Consider the following 22999-nt stretch of genomic DNA (forward strand, 5'->3'; position numbering starts at 1 on the left):
AGAGAATTTCGATTTAAATCTCTTAACTTTCATCTCGATCTTGTTCGAGATGATCGGAATATCAAGGGAGAACGTTGAAGTGAGAAACATTAGTATTTCCGCAAAGGAAACGCACGGGATGTTAATCTTTTTCGAAAGCACGCGGCGAGAAATTTGCAGCGTTTTCCAGGGGGTTTACATTCGAATCCCAATATGGCGTTCCAGGATGGAACGTACGCACGACCGATAACGAGGGTATAGAGTAATATCGCAATTAATTAACGGGGTAAGCAATCCGTACGACGGCGATTAATCCCCGTTTATCGTGCGCGCGCGTAATAAATAATCATCGGTTCGACGCTCGGCGGTCGCGCTGGGAATCCCCGGCGCGTTTACAAAGGATCGCGCAGGAGGAAAAGTGCAGTCCACCTGCGGATGCGCGGGAGCATCGACGGGGGCGTTATGCGTTTACGCGTGTGCGTTCGCGCGAGGTGCCGCACGCCGCAGGTGAGTCACACACGCGCGCGTGCGCGCGCGCTCGCTCGCGCTGTAAACGCGAAACAAAGCCTTGTGCCCATTCGGCACAATGGATAATGATATATGATAATGCTAGGCACGCACGTGATTATCGCGGACTTAATTCCCCGCCGATCTGTCGCGTACAACACGCCTGCTGGATTTCCAACGCGGTAGTCGTCGTAGTTCTCGTAACTTTTACAGCGGGAAAAACGATCGTCCCGGTTTCTCGGTGCGCGTACGTACAACTGGAGTTGCAAGTGGGTGTCTCTGCGCATATGAATGGATGGATGTGTGTGTATGTGTGTGTGTATGCGCGCTCGCGCTTCGACCGACGGATTCACACGCGAGGCGCGCGTGTACGTGGCAGCCGCAGCGGTTTGCAAATTGCAGGCTCCGTCCGAGAGAAATTTCGAGTGCATCTGCAATATTGATCTTGTACAGCGGACTCTCACGGTAACTCGCCCATGATTGCCGCATTGTCGAGAGATAATTGTATTCTTTGTAAATGTCCTTTGCAATTATCGGTTATTACGTCTGCGCGTCGCCCTTGTCCCGCGATGCGCGAAACGGAATATAAATATTACGGCGAAATTAAAAATAACATACGTAATACGCGCTATTTTCAATTCCAGTATTTCCCGATAGCTGTTCTATTGAAAAAAAAAAAAAAGGAAAAAAAAGAGAGAGAAAGAGAAGAGGATTTATGGTTTTTCCGATTTGTCAGTAGATTTTTGTCACTAACGTAATATATTATCGCGGGAAAACGCCTGTTTTCCGATTGTTTAAATCGCAATGTTGCAAATTTAAATTTCCGATAGAAGATCTCATTCGGAGGCTCATTGCGAAGTTACATCGCGAGTTTATTTTGCGATAGAGCGTCATACCGCTGTTCCCTGGCTGTGTATTACGTTATTGTGAAACTATGTTGCCACGCTGATTAGCCAGAATTCTCCAATCTCCATTCTTGATTCGCCGGTTATTATTACGCGTCGACGTGTAAGTCGGCGTTGAAAAATCGCCGGTTGAATTCCCAAAGGCGCGATCGTACCTTCCTCACCTGCTCGCCTTATTTACCGTCCGTGACAATAAGATAATAAGGGTGTTTTAGTAATAGAGACCTTTTGCAATAACGTTTCTCAGATACGGCGAACGCTAAAGTGCGTTTATCGGTATTCACTGCCAGCACTTCGAATCTATGGAACGCGCAAGACAGACTGCAGAGATTCGCAGTACTGGCAGGGAATATCTCGAACGGGCAGAGTTCCGAGCACGTGTGCCGTCATTGAGCGATGCGGCTCAGCGAATATCGTCCGAGTAAAATCGACCTTGCTACGGATAACGCAGCCGTCGATCTCGCAGTTGCGCAGGGATTCATGGAAGTCGCGTGAAAAGAAAAACTGTACCGATTATTATCGCTGACTAAGCAGCTCGATTTCCCGCTGAAGCGCGTACGCTGTCGGGAAACACGGAGCTAAATTCGTGTCAATAACACGGCCGACCGGCGTTGTTACACTTTCCGGCGGGACCTTCGCCGCTATCTCGGAAGAATGTCGCAACTCCATAGAGAATTACGACTCGCGTCGCAAGGCGAGATAGATAAGGCGATACACGTTGCGAAACGCGCTATTTTTCGACCTCTGCGAGAGGTTGCACGAGGAAACGTCGCAAAACGGACCAGCGTCACGGTTGCGCCGCGGTGGTGGTGGCATTTCAATGGCGAGGGTCAGTCGGTCCGCCGGGGGTTACGTAACACGTGCATGGGGAAATACTTCGGTAGCGACGGGGCGCTGAGGAATGCGCGAGGTAAGGAACTCGCGGGAGTTAAACTCTCAATAGGTGAAAGTCAGCTCTTTCAGGCGTGGGCTGCGGCCACGAGCGCGCCCGCCGTTGCCTTCTCGGAGTCATTCACTCCTTGCGCGCCCGGCCGCTCATTAATGCCTCGATATAGCGGGCTCTCTCGTTACACATCGATACGATGCCTCGCATGACCGGACAATTAAGCCCCGGCGTTATAATATGTATATAATGAAGGCCCTATTAGCAGCTTATCGCCGACCGGCAGCCTCTCTCTCCGCGATTTGTCCGCGACTCATTACAGTCGCGAATAATTACGTATCCGCGAACGCCCGATGAGAGTAGAGGAAAAGTGTCGTGACCGATGTGTCATTTTGTTTCTGGGCTCTAAATAATGCTAGCTTGTCTGAGTGTCAACCGAAGTGCGAAAATCACGTTTCAACTGATTTTCGTTCTAGCATGTTTTTTGGAATTGTTTGAAAATTGAAATGGCGGATTTTCTTTTTTAAAATGAGCTTTTCCAGAATTAAATTCTAATCAGACCTCATTATGAGTGATATTCGTAATCAGATCTTGTAAGTAACGTAGTAGCCAATAAATTTCTAGCTTTTACGATGGTGATGTTTCGTTGAAAAATTTATGTGTTTATTTTATATTATATTCGCATAATAATGGCAATTATGTCTCCTTGTGGCGATTATCAGACCGTTTTATTACCGGCTGTTAAGAACGAATCACGCAACGTCGAGACGGATTATTGTCCCTGAAAGGGAATATTAATGTACGAACATATTACATGGTATTTTTCGTGGCTTACATGTACGATAAGCACACGACTCACCTTATATCTCGTATCAATATTTTAATAGTACGCATCGCAAATAACGATTATCGGAATTCTAGATATTGCAGTATCTGCGACAAACGTCGCAAGGAATGTTCAAGAATAGCCGTAGCCGGTATCCTTGCCGGGAGGATAGGTCGCATAAAATTATGATCATCGCTCATAAATAAAGATCAATCGAGTCATCGTTTTCCGCAATGCCCGCGTGGCCGTTCATCAGTTATACTCGTGTAAATGCTGGGCATTGAAGTGGAAATTTATGTAGTACTGTTACAACATCGCGTCCGATCGCACGCGACTATTGCGGATAAGACACGACAAGCGACAGTGAACATGTCCGATGCATACTCCCGTTTTCACGTCACACCGGATAAATTCGACAGCGACGCGAACGGTCGATTAAATAGCTCCGCCGTGGTGTCTGCGTCGCGTTGAAACAAGTGCACCGGGTCTCATCTAAATATTTCTCGATCGTCTGTGATTATCCCCGGCGAAAAAGAGTCCGCAATTGATATCGCGGTAATTCATCCATCCCCTCTCTCTCTCCCTCTCTCTCTCTCTCTCTCTCTTTCTCGTTCTCCCTCTCTCTGGCATTTACTGATGCGAAACACGTCGACATATGCAATAAAGCAAATTGCAAATCCGACGCTAAGAGCAACTCGAACGTTCGAAATCCAGCAACGTGGAATTACACGACACGAATGTCACACAGCAATGTAAAGTAATTACTCGTGCTACATATATATATGTATGTATAATTCATATAAGACCGAGAAGTAATAATAATAAATTACTTATAAGTACATATAACGCATAATAAATTTACTTATAAGTAAATGATATGAATAATAAAATAAATTTAATTATTACATTGCAAATATATAGAGAAAGACGAGTGAATAATTTCATATCCATTTTGTCGTAATATAATGAGTTTTGCAATAAAATTAACGCGAGCGTAAAATAATTCGCGCGAAAATTTATTTTAAAATGTCGGGCCCGGCCAAATTGCGGTCAATTCCGTCTCGCCAGAAATATCCCGAGAGACCGTTATTTATCGCAACTTCCTGTCGTGATCTTTATAATTAAGTGGAATTAAAAATCTTGAGACGGTCTGGAAGCGCTGTAAAATAGACGATTAATATCTCCGTGATCAAGATTGTTTCGACATTCTTGATAAGGACGAATGGCTTCTAGATTGGCCGAGAAACCCACTCAAGTAACGAGGATGACGTGACAGTGGCGGAACAACTTGTGCGTCAACGATGTAACGTGTACTCGGTGTTTGCGTTTGTTCAACAGGCGTCTTCGCGGCGCGCCTTTTCCGTTACAGACATGTCGAGGACGCTGCTTCTGCTGACTATCGGTGTGCTCGCGAAGGTGCTCGGGTTACCCAACGGAGCACCGCCGGAGACATGCTCGGATCTGATGCCGCACCACCCCGGCATCTCCCCTCAGTCGTCATACCTACCTTATCAGGTGCTACCCGCAGCCGGACAGGGCAGGGTCCGGCTGATACTCGGCAGTCCCCAGGGGCTCGCGTACGAGGGCTTCATGATATTCGCCAGGGACATCGAAACCGGCGATTACATCGGCGAATTCGCGAATCTGCCCGATTCCGCGAAATTCGTCGAGTGTACGCAGGGCGTGCAGGTACGTCACATGGACGTGTGATCCTTTTTGCTTTGATCCTGACAGTAACATGTTAGGCCCACGGGGCCTACACGCGTTTTCCTTCGCTTTCCTTCTTTTTTCCAAAATGTTTTTCGTACAAGATGCCACGCTACACTTCTATTCCTCTATTACTCAGAAAAAAAAAGTTGGATGCTGCCCGTGTGACAACTGCACAGAGAAAAATAGCATTCTACTGCTGAGAAAAGCTAAATTTATGTAATTCATAAAAGACCAAGAAAAAATGCATAAATTATTTTTTCGCGATGCAGGCCTAGGAGACCTATAGTGTTACTTCAGCGTCAAGGTGTTACTTTCACGGTTAACTCGATTATTCCAGCCGGGTCTCGCGACTCTCTCTCTCTCTCTCTTTCTCGTTCTCATCTTTAAAACTGATTAGTTCCGCGGGGATATAACGTTTCTAGGGTTTCGCGCTCGCGAGATAAAAAGAGCGGATATTTCTCCGCGCAAAGAACCGGATAGTTCTCTCCGGTGAAAAGGTGGTTTAACTCGCTCTCTTAAGAATTTCGAGCCTTTACCCGTCCACCGTTTAAAACGGTCTCAAGTTGTAGATGAATTCTCCGAAATTTCGAAGAAGAGAGGAAATGGGATCGCCGAGCTCCCGGCGTGTCGGGAGATTCGTCGCGGGGTTTTTTATCGTTAATCGCGAGTCGCAACATGTCCCGCGGCTTCGTATGAATACGCCGATATATATTCGCGTGATATACGATAAACGATTTTTGCGCGAAAAGCGATTCCCCCCGTCGTTTCCCCGAGATCGAGTCATTCATCGGGTTATCTCTCGTGAATAATCTAATGACAGCGCGACTTCCCATCCGAAGGAATTTTTCCCTGTTTCTCGTGTGTTTAGAACGCCGTGACTCATACGAACACCAACAAGAAGCAGAATCTTGAGTTGGACTGGAAGGCTCCGGTCGATTACGAGGGTACTATTATCTTCAAGTAAGTAACAACGATAACTCGTTACGAGAATCACGCGCGATTCAGCACCGGAGGGAAGTGAGCGTTGAGTGAATCCTACGCGCAGGCGGGATTCCTTCGCTCCGCCGTCATCCTCTTACATAAAACGGAGCCGGTCGACGTGAACTTTCGGGCCATTTTGCATTTCAAGCAGAGTCGCAATGGCTTACCCGCTAATTTTCGGCGTGAAATTTATATCTCGCTCCGCGATTCTCGCGCTTAATTCGATTGCGGTCCTTCGGCGCGCGCCGCGCCCTAAACGGATTAATTATCTTCGTCGTGCATTCAGATATTTCTTACCGCGCCTGAAGAGGCCGCGAGCGAGAGTAGAGTATCTGCTTGTTATTCCCGTGAGCGCTCGCTCGGGGAGATCGCTAAGTTTCGGGACACCTGTAAAATCCTGAAACAAGAAACGTCAGCGTCCGGAAACGGCTTAATTGTTGAGTCACGATTCCCGCGACTGATCTCAACCGTCGCGCGACTCAGGTCACGCACACTCATTCAGCCCTCTCGCGCATACAACACATGAACACATACGTGCACACACAGACAATATGGACGTAAACACACCGGAGCGATGTGTCACACTTATGAATCACAATTAGGTATTTACCGTACGCGCGGTTTGCGGCTCATATTTGGAATTCGAGGCAGCGTATCGTAGCATAATGACGAGATAACGGCGCGAGGGAGAACGCGAGAGACATTCCTCATGAACTTTTCCCCGTAACAATCGATACGGAATCGCTAATGCACGTTTAATCCTCGAAAGGAGTACCAGCAGGTCGTGAGCAGAAAGATGGGATCATAAATGACCCAAAGATGTATGAATATGCATTCACCCGCATAGAAAGTTTCTTGGAATCGAATCGGGATCCAGTCCGATTTCCCAAAATAATAATGGATTCCAATTGGAAAATCTGTGCAGGTCCTCCGGTTAGGAGTGTAATGTTTCAAACATACGATTTCAAGTGGGAGATGCAAATAGATCCTATTTAGTCACCTTCAATGTTTTAACAAAGATTTTCCTGGTTTCCATTTTATATTACGATTGAGCAAAATATACAAAACACATTAAGTGTTTACACTTTACAAGTAAGATGAGTGTCCTAATTAGTGACAAAGTAATCTTATCGTTAAAATAAATTAATAAATTATTATAATAATACACGTGTTAGGCTATTCAAAAATTATGTCACATTACGAGAGAGTGGAGGTCAGTTAGCGTGACTTCTGTGATGGCAAGATAGAGGGAGCAAAGGCCATGAAACGTCACATTAGATAGCATGACTTATAAATATGAATGCACGTGGTTATCCACTTTGTTTGGATTCGTGGCACATTTCGTTATATACGGCGAAAATGTTGAAGTTTTAACATGTTTTAACGAGTTTTAACAAGTTTTGTGTTAATAATCAAAATGTTAATTTTTAACTATTCGTTCTTAAGAACATAAATTTTACTAGTCAAAATTATACAGTAAAATAATTAATGTGGTATTATATCACTAAAAATTATTTGTATTTTAGAAAAAGATAGTAGCGTGCAGTCTAATAATTATTATCTACGATATAGTTATAAGCTATTTTTTTATTCCATGTGTCGGTGAAAGAAAATAAACAACGTTTATTTTATTCAAAAGTTTCAACATTTGGGATATTAATTGTATTAAATTTCTTTTTATGATAAAATTTTAATCAATTTATGATATTTTCTTAAACGTGACAGAAGTATCATTTAATGACATGTAATTTTGACTAATGTGGTATTATATCACTAAAGATTATTTGCATTTTAGAAAAAGATAGAAGCGTGCAATCTAATAATTATTATCTACGATATAGTTATAAGCTATTTTTTTATTCCATGTGTCAGTGAAAGAAAATAAACAACTTTTATTTTATTCAAAAGTTTCAACATTTGGGATATTAATTGTATTAGATTTCTTTTTATGATAAAATTTTAATCAATTTATGATATTTTCTTAAACATGACAGAAGTATCATTTAATGACATGTAATTTTGACATAAAATTTAGAATAAAAACACATTTTTTAGGATAAATATGGAGCTATGTTATTTAACGTATTGAGAAAAACAGATGTGATTGTCACAAATTGTAATATTAACACTGGCACTAATTGGGATATTAACCTTACACACACACATACACACCCATACACACCCATAGACATACACGCACGCGTTATTGAACACAGTAACATTAAAAATGTAACCCTGCTTATTAACCTTTTAGTCTGATACTTGGCCAAATTGTCACTGAATTCTAGCAATGACAGTTGCACGAAGCAAGGCGCACAGTCAATTAACATCGTAGAAAAGAGATCTTATTCCACAATTGGGATAAGAATGGAATTCTCAACTGATATCGCAATGAGAGAACATATTTTAGGGCAACTTTGAGTATTCTAATCGGAATCTACGCTATATATGGCAAAATCTGGGAAAATTTCTAAGCTGGCAATTTAATCAAAACACAAGATCATAAAATCACACAGAACAATAAGCAAGAATACATTTTTCAAAAATATTCTAATAATATAATAAAAATCAACGTCTTGCTAGGGTCACGAAGAACCCTTATTTTTCCCCTTGCGAGAGTCAACACACCTACCCAGGCTGCGCCCTTTTCCTCTTTTTCCTCTTCCCTCCCCCTCTCCCCGGCTTCGGTATTGTTCCTTCGAACGTGTAAATTTCGCAGCGCGGTACGCCGACACCGCTGATCCTCGCCGATTGTTTCTTTCTCAGCTCCACCTTCGCTCAGGATTACAGCACGTACTGGGTCGGCGTCGAGTCGCCCCGAGTCAACGTTTTCAAGCGATCCATCGAGGTATTGGCCTCAACTACGCCCATCACCACCTACAGGACCACCACGCCGCCATACTTCAGCCCGACCGATTATACGGTAAGTATAATTTCCCATCGCCGTCGTTCGCGAAGGTAAACGCGCAACGGGACGCGGTGTGTTGCTGCAGCGCGTTTAGACGATGTAAGCGGCAGGTAAGGTCCCGGGAGAGGCGCGGCTTGCTCGGCGAATATCGCCCGACGTGGGACGACGCACGAGCTGCTGCTTGGACTTGGGCCACAAAGGGACGCTCGTTGATTATATCGCGTACAAAGGGCATGTCAGATTTGTTGAAAAGTCCGTCCTCACGGAATTTGATTAGTTCGTGCCGCGGCGGCGGCCTCTCGTACGCGAGATATCCTCGTATCTTTATCCGGGAAGGCTCCCGGACGGATCTTTTAACGAGGGTGAAGCTAACTTTTTATCAGTGATGGATCGCGTTACGTGTAGGGAATCTCCTCCCGTTAGTTTCTCTCTGTACACGTATTACGCACACACACACACACACACACAACATATATAAGTACACATGTACACGCGCGGTATGTAACCTATCAAATTTTTCCTGAAAGATAATAGCTCGCCCTTTTCAATTAATTGCGCCGCCGCGCGCGCGCGCACTTTGCACGGGCGGATTAAAACCGATATTAAAATGCGTTTTAATTCTCATTCGAACGTTGCCGCGGCGATACTCTAATTAATGAAAACTGTCGGCCAAGTACGCTATACTCGCGTAGTTAAATAAAGGATTACACTCTTCCCCCCCTCCCCCTTCTCACATTGTTGTTATTGAATGAAAATTAAAATAGCGCACTCTGATAAATCTCCGTTTCGCAGTTCGCCGTGTAATTCAAGTTTAATTAAAATTTTCCTATATCCTCATTAAGAGTGGCTCACACCCGGTAAATATCAATTATGATGCGGCACGGGTGAATGATAAAAATACGGCGCTCTTTAAAACGCAAACGCGCCGCCCCGATGATGATCTAACGATATATTCCGCGTTTAATAGAAAATACATCCGTGCGTTCAACAACGAGATCTTCTTAATTCCTATTAACGAGATTACACAACAGAAATCCCTTCTGATATCTCTTTGTGCCGACACACGCAAGAATGGGTATGCATTACATGCATATATGAAAATTTCATTTCACGGCTTTAATTAGCCGACGGATCGATTATTATTTAATTTCTCGCCGGCGACAATGTTTAAAAGTGGAATGCCTATCTCTCCTTTTATCTCTCTCTCATACGCACACACACACACGCGTGTACGTGGCGTCCGAAGCGTCCTTGAACACCCGATCGAAAAGTTAAACGCGTCACCGAAGCTTCATTTTTTCGCGATACAATTAAAACGAAGTGTGCATCCGAATTTGCGCATCTGCTCGTTCCCGCGCTTCTCCCCGTTCAAATGGAAATTATGAGAGCAATTAAGGATACATCGCCTTTTAGTGCTGTATTTTTTGTAGCGCATCAAAATGGTCACTCATAATTTATTATTAATTTAGTTTTTATCAAGAAAAATTACGTTTCTACAGATATCGCTTCACTACCTAAATAATAAATGTTAATTTGAAACGAAGTTGAGACGTACATATATACGTACATATATACGTAATATTACAAAGACGAATGTATTATTATTTTTATTTGTCTTATCGATGCTATTTTTATGCATCAGACGATCTAATAGAGGTGCGCAGATGATAAAAAAAGGTATATAAGTGTTTAAATACGTACACAAGATATCCAAGACCAACAGGGACAAATTTTGTGAGGGCGTAAAACGGATCGAAGATGAACAAAAAAGACCTTACCTGCCGCTTACATCGTCTTTTACCATTTTGCAAATAACGCGCAAAATTTCCAGTTGTTAATTAAAGAAAGAATTTCGATACATTTTTCATAATTTTTTCTTTATTTGAAATTACGGGCAATACATCCTTAACGCGAGAGGGAAAAAATATTCCGAGCGCACATCGCACTTCGCGTAACGCGCGTGTGGCTCCCGTAGAAAGTAAATTGGGTGAGAAAAAAAACGGGGGGGGGGGGAAATTNGGGGGAAATTCGCGATGCACGCGGAGAAGGCGAAAGAGAGGCGAATATATCGGCGCGTGACGCGCGGATGCATGAATTATTAACGCGCGCCGACCCTCACACGTGCAAACGCGCGGCGCAACACGCGACCGCAGCCAGCGTTCTGGAATTTATGCTTTATGTACTTTCACCGTTCACTTCCGCGGTCGTTCGATTTCGCGTCGCGGATTTTTTTACGACGCGCATTTGGTTCGCGAGTTCCATCTTTATCGCGCGCGCGGGAACGTCGCACGCGGTCGCGCGGATCGAAGCGTTCGTCGTTAACTTCTGCATGCCGCGCGTGTTGCGTATCCACCCACGTATGATATTCAAATCTGCTTCAAGTAATCAGAGAGAGAGAGAAATTCGCGCGGAGGAACGCGGCCCCGCGATAATAACTGGCAACTTGCACGGCTGCAAAACTTTCCCCGTTTGTGTTGTACGTCGCGAATTATAAATGCATAGGTTTCATTTGCATTTTGCGGACCTTCGTAAACAAGCTGATGATCGATAAGCAGCAGCGCGACCCCCGGATTCCCGATGTCGCGTTTCTTCTGCGTCGAATCGTCGGATCTTCCGACGGCTGGACGGAAGGCGACTCGGAAATTCGTCGACGAATCGTTTCGGGACGAGTTGATTACAACATGTGCGGCGCGATTCCACGCGGAATGATAATCGTGTTTCTGTCGTGTGCGGGTGGCCCTCTCCTTGAAAACGGCGCGCGATCGCTCGATAAAAAGCGTAAAAGTAAGTAAGTACACCAAAGAGCGGTAATGGCGTACGCGAGCGCCGGAGCGTGAACGCGCGATTCCGCTGAGCGTGTCTAAGTTGAAGGCTGGTCGTCAAACTTTTCTTTCTCTCTCGCCTCGGATTTCCTTTTCGTTCGAGCCGCGAACGAACCCGCGAATTGTCGCGGGTGATTTGTTCGGCAAGGTCTCCCTTATTGTGCTTTCTCACTGATGCGAGTATACCAGCGAGTATACCAGCGATGCCTTGAATTCCTTCTTGACAGAGAGAGAGAGAGAGAGAGAGAATTGCGATGAAACATTCAGTCGAAGATACGGTTTATCTGTCGAAGACATCGTGTGTCGACCGTAGACGATCGAGCGTTTTACACAGAGACGCCCCAAATTGAGATTCGCGATTACGAGGATAACCTCGTGACATTGTTACATCACACAAACAATCTCCGCTTTTACCGTTGAATCGAAGATACGGGAAAATTTCTACTTACACTGAATGAGACAATAATTATTACCAGGGTTGAGCGTTTGGGTGTGAAATAGTCCGTGTCTACGCATGGGCAATGTAAACTATATAAAGGACTATGCAAACTTATAATACAATCGAACAAAGACGATTTCTTGTAAAAAAAGAAAAAAAAAGAAAAAGGTCGAAAGTGCAAAATAAATTTGTTTCGTCCTATAGACTTGTCCCCGCTTTGCACAATTCACATTGTCTACGCGTGGACACAGATTATTGTATTTTACGTCTACACGCTCGACCCTGATGCGATAATTACTGGCTCACCCTGTACAGCTAGTCGCACGTTAATGAGCGAGCGAGTGCCGCTGACGAGAGTACGCGAAGCACGTTTTGCGGCTGACTCCCATCTGCCGTCTTTCGGTCGGGACGTGAGGACGCTGCGTACGTCCGTCCTGTATGCGCGCAAATTCCCGCGTCATCCCGCAGATGTGCGTTCTCGCCTCTGTTGCAGCCGAAGGTCGAGGAGGATCCGTTCTACACGGGCTGCCACACCACGAAGAATTGCTTCGGCGCGCCCGACGGCTGCATAAAGAGCAAGGACTGCGTAGCCGCGGTGGCAGTGATCGTGCAGGGCGACCAATACCTGTTCGAGATGCAGGCGCGGGAAAAAGCGAAATACGTCGCCGTCGGCCTGTCGGACGACAAGAATATGGTAATTGCAAGAACGCGCCGAAGTATTCCGGCGGGCTTCTCGCTCGCGATTTAAAGCGGAAACTTGCATAATCCTCGCGGAAGTATTTTATTCAGCACGGCGAAGGGAGGTGTGCCGTGTGCGTTTTTCCACCCCCGCTTTCGGAATCTCTATTATTCCGTCCTAGTTTTCGGCAGGAAGCGTGTTCGCCTTCGCGAAGAACGGCCCCACCGCGAGATGATCGTTCCTCGCGAGAGACGATTCCGCGAGAGAGCTACACGAGAAATTAATAACTTCTTCATTTTCCCGGCTTTCCGGACTTGTTGAGGTTCCCCTTCGTGTTCCTGGGGATTCATTAATTTCGTCGTTCAATTACAGTAGTTGGTCCGTAAATTTATTTTCTTTGAAATTTTTTGTACCGTCATAAAATTGTCCAAAATATCTGCCCCCTTTTATTAATGATTAAGGGGAAATAATACATTTTTCAATTTGATTCGCGACAAACGGTAATAATATACGTCAACGTTATAGCGAATGATTCTTCAACTAATATTCAGAAATATCAAAATTGATAAATATTATCTTCAAAGACAGGCAAAAAAATGTTGTATTAACATTCTAAACCCGCTTATCGCGACACAGTTTCTTTCATCATTGTCATTTTCTGAAAGTTATATCCCAAAAACCAAATTTCTGTGGGCATGTGTTTACAAGACTTTTTTATTTATTTTTCAACATGGAATCTGTCTTGCAAGTTCGTCGGTAGAGTTCTAGGTACATCCTGTATATCACGTATGAAAACGGCTTTTAATATCACGTTTTTAATTCTAACGATCAAATTACTCTCACTTTAATGAAAAATGGGAAGACGATGAAAGAGACTTGTACAAATATTATAAACAAAATTTCAAGGTCGTTTATCGTCTCTCTAGTTTTCCAGAAACAGATATATAAAGCACACAATTTCTGATAATTGTTGAAATATATGACAACTAACCTGTTAAAGATTTGGCAATACGATACGCCATATTTCTCTTTGTGTCTCTTGACATCTTTTAAGGGTTAAATGGTTAAATAACCTTAAAGATCTATAATTAATACGCAGAGAAATATGCGAGAAATATGGAAAAACCCGACGTTGCAATCACTTTTTCAGCAGCGTGTATTCATATGCGTCCATTAAAAGGTATGGTTAGTTACTAAAAGGTAGCAACGCTTTTTATATAAGCCTCGGAGCGTATCACATGTCCAATAGGAGAATTTGTTTTTTAGCAATTCTCAAGAAATATATTGGATGCGAGATACGTTGCAAAAATTACCAGAGAAAAAGTCGCGACCTTTTTGATATGCTATATTCACAAACATGTGCACAAACACGGGTAGTCTCAGCCAAAAGTATTATACGTCAAAGAACGAAAATCGATATTTTCCGTATGAGTTTTCGAACATTATATAAGGAATTCGATTGATATTCTCTTGCTACAGTGTCAAAGCTGTACATAAGTCGCATTTATAAACATTTAACATAGGTTTGCCGAGTTCCCTCGTGTCGTATCAACCACTAACCTTTCTAACAGTTTTGTCACGGACCAGCTACCTTAAATAATCTCTCACCCGACTCGCGTTACGCTTGATTAAGTAAACATCGCGTAAAACGACCGTTCGAGTGTCCACATGTTGAAGTCGTACGAGATATGTGTTAATATAAGAGGGAAAGAATAAGCGTGTCCGGAATAATTCGACGATCTTTACGGGCAGAATTACGTCGCGATCTCTAATTACTCGCCGGACTGCTGATTAAAATACAATAGTTAGGCAAACATATCGCAACGTATACGTATTCTTTGTTACGTAGATTGGCTTACATAAAGCCGCGGACCGTGCAATATTTATCTCCGCAATCACAATGCGCGGCGTCGCCGTACGCACGGTGGCAGGTATCGAGCGAAACGTTACGTTTGCTTCGTGCAATCAATTACGCACGTAATTCGCGGAATTAACGATCGAGTAACAGTTAAGTTATAATAATGTCGCCGAACCGTGTGGTGCGCAGGGTGACGACAGCGTGGTGGAGTGCGCGAACGAGGACGGCGAAATTGCATTACACATGTCTTGGAATTCCGGAAAGCATAATACGCGCCATGCGACGGTGAGTATCGTTTACTATGCCATGCCGCACAGCCTTCGCGACGATGCGCCTTTGTGCTAATTAATTCGCTCTGTGCTCTGTCGGGAACGAGTCTGGCCCATTAAATCCCAATTATTACGTTCACCGTAAAGCCGGCGGAGTCGCTCCCGCCGCGATAATGCAGTAAATCTTCGAACCGCACAAATAATTACCGTGGTGCTCGTAAGGGGAAGAGAGGGGGAGAGGGGGTATATTTTTACCCCTCGCCCCGCTCCGTCGTAGTACTGCCCGCCTCGTTAACCGTTTGACCCACAATTTTTTGCCGCATCACTCGCGGCGGGAGAGACGATTGCGTTAGCGTGAAAAAATACGGCCCGTAAAACGTCGTGGACGTGTGGAAATGGGTACTTGTAAAAATATCCCCGCGCACCGGGTGTAAATCGTCCTCTTACTACGGTCTACCCTTGCGTCAAATGTAGTTTCGCGTCTGTATGTAGTCTCGTGTTAATCCGGTCGGGGTATTTCACGTTCGTATCTCCGTGAGATTTTTCGGGAGCCCGGAAGAAAAAGTCTCGAAAACAGAAGCAAATATTGCGAACGTCAGTCCTTATAACCATTTCGTGCCCCAGAAAAATCTGTTATGGGTGAGATTAAAATTAATATTGTTGTAAGGATTTTTCGAGGTCGCTGACTATACAGATCTGAAATTAAAATAGTAAAATTCAGAATGGCGGATCCAATATGATGGATGCAAGAAATTTCGTCGAATTAGAATATAAATTGCTTATATAGGGTTTCCGAGATCGCTGATTGCGAATCTGAATTTGTTATTTACAAAACTCAGCCTGAGGGTTCAAGTATTGCGTCGAGATTATCAAATCTGTAATAAAGAATCCATAATATAGAGCATGTGGAGAAAATATTTCAAAAATAAAATTACTAAACTCGATATTGCATTTTCGACGTTGCCATTTCTATAACACAGATCAAAAACGAACTAACTGACCTATATAGAATGTAATATCCTCTTTGCATCGATAAATGCTTTTGACAATTTCATAGAAATTAAACGATAAAGTAAACGATAATATAAAATTCTAGACGAAAATCCATTATAAAAAGACCTAATGTATCTAAAGGAATTTCTTGAGTGGTGTGGAAGTTTGTTACATATTATTCTTTTATTCTTAAAAAAAAAGAAACGATGAGAAACGATGCTAATATACAAATTCAAATTCATAATCAATAACTACAAAATCCACCAATTTATATAAATATTCATAAATTTTCTTTTTCAAACTCATCATATCGGACGTGCCATTTTGAATTTTATAATTTCGAGATGAAATTCATAATCAGAGAAAGCTCTCAGAAACCCGTAGATGCTTATTTTCGTGACTATTACTCCTTCATAATCATATTTTTATTTTTCTGACGGAAACGAACTATTTTTTATTAATAATTATACTGAAATTATATATATTTCAATTTTTTATTAGTAATAGTAACTTCCCTTAATTCAATGAGCCAAACTGTTCATATATTGATATTTGTAAAAATTGATTTTTTTCGCACGTGTATGTACCGGAGATACGAAAGGGTTGATCTCGAGTGAATTTTCACCCGAAGAATTCGTAAGAATGACTAGCCGAGATGTCCAATGTTAAAAACGGAGAGATCGCGAAGAGAGAAGCCGTGTTAATCGGCAGACTGGTCGAAGCGCAAAAAGTCAAACGTGTGATTTCACTTTTTTTCTCTTCATCCTCGAGTCTACCTAGCGCGAGTCGACGCGATTCATGAGCTTTCTGTCTGACGTTTCCTTTCGCGATCTCGTCCATTCAGCCGGAAGGCGCGGTCCAGCTGGAGTCCAGAGCGATCCGAGATGGCGCGATCTACTGTAAGTTCCGGCGGGACAAGCTCACCGTTGTTCACGAGCGCAAATATGACCTCGTCAACACTCCGTACCACCTACTCGTGGCTGCCGGCACGGAGCTCAGAGGTACGTACAATTCTCACGCCAAGAATTACCGACGATTTCCACGCCGGCGGAATTCGTCGCGTTTAGTCGAGATTATCGCGAATTACTAAGCCGCGAGAATGGATTTTACGGCACCGCCCGGGCCCCATCGCGCGATGATATCGGGGATTCACGGCGCTGCGCCGGCGTTTCGCGCCGTCCAGCTCTCCTCTCCCCGGATAAAGACAGAAGAAATCTTGGCAACTTCGCGGGGGTAACGGGAAGTTTACTTCTTGCACGCTCCCGTCGAGAGAGCAAAGTGCGTAAAAACTTGGCAACTTTCTCGCGCCGGGGAGCTCGAGATAACTGCAAATTTGATAGCTTCCTTACGTGCGCGCGCCGCTTAAACGCGGACGCGAGGCGTGAATGAAGCATGGATTCGCATCGATCCGCTCGCCGCTTCGCAGATCTTCATCCTCTTATTGGGTTTAATTAAACTTATAACGTTGTAACTCGTGATGCGCGCGCGCGGGAGAAGCTCGCTTTCTCCTTCTCGCCGTGCGAACGAAGGCTGCATTCGCGCGTAAGGGAAAGGGGGATGACGATTCCCTAATTTTTCCAAGTTAATGACAAATAACGAGTCGGTGTACAATTCATCAGAGGCTTTCGATAATAATAAATAATCTTTCCGGCGTTTAGCAAACGGCGTCGCCTACCACAACCTCGTCTACCTCCCGACTGGCGCCTCGAAGAAGCTGTCCGACGTCGGGGAGTGGACCGCGGCCAGCGACATACTGATCCGCGTTCACGGCGCGCTCATGCTGGCTTCGTGGATCGGCACGGCCTCCATCGGGATGCTGCTCGCGCGATATTACAGACAGACCTGGGTCAATTCCCAGCTGTGTGGAAAGGACCACTGGTTCGCCGTAAGTAGCGCGCGATTTCCCAGGCAATCACGCGTATATTCGCCATTCCACCCGACGTTTCCTAAGCGTTCTTTCGAAATTATTCAGCTATTTTTGCGGATTCGTCTCTCAATTTACCCGGTCCTCGTATGGTCGCGACGAAAATGCAGGCGCAACTGAACGATTCAATTCTCCGCACGACCCGAACTTGTTCGGTCATGAAATCATCGAGCCCGTTTAATTAATGCGATCGCGACGACCGAGCGAAAGAGCGAAATTCTTATCTTCGTTCGGCTAAAAGCTGTCCTCGAGAGAAGCCCGGATGTTTTTCAACGATTTTATTTGCCATGCGAAACAATTTGAATTATTTCCATTCATAATAACAAATGTTGCTTTCGCGCATTAAATTATTTTATGTTTGCGCGTTTCTTTCTCTCTCTCTCTCTCTCTCTCTCTCTCTCGCGCGCGTGCGCACACGACGTGTCGATTCGCGTCTACGATAATAGAGAAAGAGAAAGAGAGAGAAAGAAAGATTAAAATGATAGATACAACAATAAATAATAAAGATCGTGCTAGATCTTCTTGTGTTGCTTCGAAATTAGTCGACTATTTTCTATCCGCTCTCATCGGGCATCAATCAAAAGAGACGGCGCAAAATGAAGACGCGATCGCTAATTCACTTTCTCGATTCCGGTTTTTCGGCCGGTCGTGGAAAACGGCCATCCATCATCAATCCCGTGATAATTTGGTAGCGAGTCCCGAAGTTTACCCTGGGTATCTTCGTTTTGCGGAGAATTATCTTATTAATTACTGTTATTCTCTTATTTTCGTATCGTTATCCACGCAACTGAATAGCCACAGCGGCGCGAGTTTCCACCGCCATTGTTCGGGCGCCGGCGTCGTCAGCAAAATCCTGGAACTCGCTTTAATTCGCTCGACGCCCAAAGTACACATCATTAACGCGTTCGAATTGTGCACAAAAAGGAAAGCGACCCCTCCCCCCTTTCCTCCTCCGGCGCCTTTCTCGCGTTACTTTCGCTGTAATGAAATCCTATCGATTTTTCCCCAAGTGGCACAGGTTCTTCATGGTGCTCACCTGGTCGATGACGATCGCAGCCTTCGTCATAATATTCGTGGAGCTGGGCTCATGGAGTTCCGCGACTATACACGCATCTGTCGGCCTGGCTACTACAATTCTCTGCTTTATTCAGCCCTTCATGGCGGCTATGAGACCACATCCTGGTGCACCGCGAAGAGCTCTCTTCAATTGGGTCCACTGGTTCGTCGGTAACGTGGCGAAAATCTGCGGCCGTGAGTTGAATTGTTCGATATCGCAGAGAGAGAGAGAGAGAGAAGGCTTTCTACGCTGCATCCGCCATTATTCTCCCAGTTTTCTTATTTTCATTTTCGTGCGTGGGATCGCGTTTGGTTGCGCTTAATAACGATAAAATTGCCAACAACGTCAGAATGGAGGCTTGCAATTATTTCGATCTCGTGTAATTTAATAATGCGGAGCGATCTATGTGTGCCGATACTTTTCGTATCTTCGTTATCAAGCGAGTTAGTGAAATGTTGTTTGCGATTTTATCATTCACTAACGGTATATATATTCTTAATATTGTGGGGAGCGTTTCGCATGATTAAATATTTTACATATAGCATATAAGTAACGACGCAATGAAGTAAACAATTTTCGGGAATCCCTTCTAGTAATCGCGATTTTCTTCGCGGTGCGGCTGAACAAGGCGAAACTCCCGGAATGGTTCGACTGGATTCTTACCGCATACGTGGTGTTCCACATTCTGATTCACCTCATCCTCACGGTAAGAATTTTTATTTGCTAAATCTGCACATGAAATTCCGGCGATCTCGGGAAGCCCGAGGGAAAAAATTGCCAGGGGGATTCAACCGCGGGCAATTTATTAATGCAAACGTCCAGCCGTCGGAATTTTGCGACGACGGATCCGCGCAAGTCGATTAATAAATTCAAATTTTCACATATCTCGCAGAAATTATTCAGACATTCCCTCTATTTCTCTCTCTCTCTCTCTCTCTCTCTCTCTGAGAGTGAGAAATGCAAAATTTTTCGATGCGGCTTTCCGAAGGGAACTCGACGAAAGTATAATCGCGTTCAGCGGAATTATCTTCCGCACCGAATGACGGTCGTGTCGTTGCGTTGGCACCAGCTTTCTAATTAGAATTAAGACGTTGCTGATATTTTCACGGGTTTGCGTTGCAGTTCCTCGGATGCGCTTCTGACAGACTATCCAGGGAGAGACAAACTAGTCAGAGAGCGAATTCATTCCCGATGAAAGAATTCTTACATTCTCACGGTGTATCAACGGTGCATCTGGATGCGAGGCGGGACGCCCCGGTAAGATTCTTTAAGATACGAGTGACGTGATCGAGCAATTTTCCCGCGCCCGTCGGTCCGCCTTGAGAAGTTAATGAGACTGACAGAAATGGAAGAACGACACCGTTAACAATAGCCACTCGCGTTTTCGTCGGTGACTTTATCTCACGAATACACGGTGTCTTCCGCGTGACCTCGTTAAAAATAGAAAAAACGCTTTCACATTTATCGAAAGGAATTACGTATCGATCTCTGTATTATTTCATATCCGTGACATTTTTCCTCCATTTCACTAACAATTGTAGCGATAACCTTTCTTTTTTATGTCGCACGGAATGTGCGATCTGTTGATCTATTGAGAATCCGAAGCCCGCTTGAAAATTGATCGGAGAAATTTACAGGAATTTATAAATAAATAAAGATCACGTTACACACCGGCGTTATACTCGAGCGCGTGCGGAGGTAATAACTAAAAAAATAAATGGGGGAAACTCCCCGATATACGTATGTATAACATGGTATACACGTATACGCGGGAGGGAATCGGTGCACCGCGTTCCGGAAAATAATCCGGTGTACAAACAAATATCGGCGCGTAAACAAAATCTCATTGAATATTTCCATCCGGCAGCACTCCGGCATGCGGAAGTTCATTTTCGCTGTGTACTTTGTGGTCGTCGCGGCGTTCGTCGCGGCCCTCGTGGTGATCACCGTGTTGGCACCTATCGAGGAGACGTGGGCCACCTTCACCAACACCATCTCGAATTACTGAAGTCGCTAATCAATCGCCGCGGCACACACGTCATCGCGCGATATCAGCGCGAAGGAGGCCTTCGTATCGCGGGGAACGCGCAGCTCGTCGTTGCGAGCCGAACCCCGCGTTCCCCGGCTTTACTTTCCGTATGCAAATTAACACGAAGAATGCGCAAATCCTACGCGCGAAGATGCAAATGGGACCACGGCAGCGCGCGCGCACACGAGAGCGAGAACGAACGGCGCCGCTGACGCGATTGTTTTTTACTCTCTCTCTCTCTTTCTCTTTCATTTAACAGAAAGCGGGATGACGTTCGCATTATCGCCCTCCGTTCTGATTATATTTGGTAATTAGAGATAGGTTCCTGTACATAACGTTCTTAATTTACTCGGAGGAAGCCGAAACCATAGTTGTACGCGTGTTTTGCCACACACGGTTGCTCTACGATTATGCGGATTAACGTTTCGTGTTTCCGAGATTAATTAGTTCGTGATTTAATTAATTAATTCGTTCAACCTCACAGAGAGATTTTCGGCTGTTTTTCGGTAACGACGCTTTGGTATCTACTTTCGAGAGAAGTCCGGAGAAAGTCGGCAAAATCTCGGAATTGTTTGATGTTCAATAAGCCGGTAAAGCTGAACAGGAATATATGAACGTGAAAACGTGGTTAATAGTCGAAGCAAATTAATCGAATTATCTTGGACGAAGTTGCAGATGAGATATCTCACGGTGAAATAAGCTTCAAAGGAAATAGATCGCGCGAATAAGCGTGAAATAAAATTAAAATAAATTCGAGCGAAATATATTTTTATGGGTCATTCTCTTTTGTTTTTTTCTCTCATGATCCGATGAATTATCACGCTTTCTCGACCGTTCGCGGAATTAATAAGCTGACGAGGATCATTCGTACACATGTAAACTCCATCTGCGACCTTCTTTATTGATTCTTGCATTTACGAACGCCTCGGTCACCACGTGGCAACGTGTGTGCGCGCTTTTCGTTATCACGCGATTATCAGTAATTACTCACATGCGAGCGTAACGACCAAAGCGCAAGCCGTCTAGTATTGCATTTCGTCTCGCGAAATATTCTCGGTAAATTGTATCGACACGTATCGAGAGAGGATCGAAACCATTTCTGAGAGTACGATATAATAGGCAATAACGTTACACACGGCGCGCGCGCGCATTTATATTTATATTTAAATTGTCCGTGTGTTAGATTAATCCGCTAGATTAATATTAATCGTTTAGAAGGTAAGAGAAAAACTAATGATCGATTTCATCAATCTTCCTCCGGAATAGGATATCGCCTTGTTAAATCCATGCAGCTTTTCTTTCCTTAACCGCGCATTAGCGCCGACGATTATTCCCGGAATCGCTTCTGTCCTTAACGAAGCGTGGAAAATTGGCGAATCATCAATTTAATCTTGATTCGCTCTCCTAACGAGATCTCGAGGAAGGTCGATGAAGGCGCGGGCGCGTTTTTGTAAGCATAAAGTTAGATTTAGATTGATTAAACACAGTCGCAGCTATATCACTCTCGGCGAGGCGAGCTCGGCGAATTTCTTTGCGAAGCGAACGGTGCTTTTTTTTTTACTTACATACGTACAATAATACTTATTTATATGATAAAATTCGCAGTATTTTTACCTACATTTCTCCACCACGCCCAATCCTCTCTCTCCCCTTCCCGTCCCGAGTATTTTTGCTACCATTTCGAACGAACTGTTGTACCGTGTGCACGGTTGTCACCTCGGTGACCGATTGGGACCGACGTTGCCAACAACAATGGCGCACAATGTAACGTTGTTAGCCTTATTGATTGTTAATAAATATACACACATACGAACATACGCGGAGTTTGGACTCTGTCAATAGTCATAAGATGGATTAGGCGGGAGAGTTTATACCATGCCTTGGGAAATAAATTGATAGTGCGGCAACGTATGGGGTGGCTCGCGTGGAACAATGCGCGACAAATTTATAAGCGAGTTTTTGACGAGTTCCCGGCGAAAAGTACGCCGGTGTGCGGCCCAATTTGTTTCTCTGTCGCGACGCGAGGAAGTAGCGCATTGAATTTCTCGAATTAGTTTACCTACGTTTCTTTTTTTGGCATTTTTCAAAAAATTAATGCAATGAAAAGAAAACCGATGGAGTAAAGCTCCAACGCAATTACAGTTAACCAATTAATTGCTTTCCATTGTGGCAATTTTTTTTGTTTTTATCCATAAAGTGGAAATTGTTAGCTTTCGAACGATTCAGGCAC

The 22999-nt window shown here is 44.2% G+C and overlaps 2 protein-coding genes across 7 annotated transcripts in view; one reads left to right on the forward strand and one right to left on the reverse strand.

Moving 5' to 3' along the window:
* Nucleotides 1-22586, forward strand: part of LOC106746555 (putative ferric-chelate reductase 1 homolog) — a 28794-nt gene extending 6208 nt beyond the window's left edge. For 2 of the 5 annotated variants that reach the window (XM_014623254.1, XM_014623249.1), the window contains exons 2-12: nucleotides 4470-4789; nucleotides 5679-5770; nucleotides 8558-8714; nucleotides 12454-12654; nucleotides 14687-14782; nucleotides 16604-16760; nucleotides 17418-17644; nucleotides 18694-18934; nucleotides 19334-19446; nucleotides 19863-19997; nucleotides 20608-22586. In XM_014623254.1, the coding sequence (XP_014478740.1) occupies nucleotides 4472-4789; nucleotides 5679-5770; nucleotides 8558-8714; nucleotides 12454-12654; nucleotides 14687-14782; nucleotides 16604-16760; nucleotides 17418-17644; nucleotides 18694-18934; nucleotides 19334-19446; nucleotides 19863-19997; nucleotides 20608-20748 (1878 nt within the window). In that variant the 5' untranslated portion in view covers nucleotides 4470-4471 and the 3' untranslated portion in view covers nucleotides 20749-22586. Of the gene's footprint in view, nucleotides 1-3131; nucleotides 3885-4469; nucleotides 4790-5678; nucleotides 5771-8557; nucleotides 8715-12453; nucleotides 12655-14686; nucleotides 14783-16603; nucleotides 16761-17417; nucleotides 17645-18693; nucleotides 18935-19333; nucleotides 19447-19862; nucleotides 19998-20607 lie in introns of those variants that run through there. The other 3 variants (XM_014623250.1, XM_014623251.1, XM_014623252.1) reach the window with 3 other exon arrangements.
* The window catches only part of LOC106746556, a 44976-nt gene that overhangs the window by 19084 nt on the left and 2893 nt on the right, over nucleotides 1-22999 (reverse strand). The window contains exon 1 of one of the 2 annotated variants that reach the window (XM_014623266.1): nucleotides 601-1111. The exons of the other annotated variant lie outside the window; for it this stretch is intronic. The gene's annotated coding sequence lies outside the window, so the exon portion shown is untranslated. Of the gene's footprint in view, nucleotides 1-600; nucleotides 1112-22999 lie in introns of those variants that run through there. 2 annotated transcript variants of the gene reach the window in all.

This window comes from Dinoponera quadriceps, unplaced genomic scaffold, assembly GCF_001313825.1.
Source record: "Dinoponera quadriceps isolate SergipeBrazil2010 unplaced genomic scaffold, ASM131382v1 scaffold1573, whole genome shotgun sequence".
In the NCBI taxonomy this organism is placed as follows: domain Eukaryota; kingdom Metazoa; phylum Arthropoda; class Insecta; order Hymenoptera; family Formicidae; genus Dinoponera; species Dinoponera quadriceps.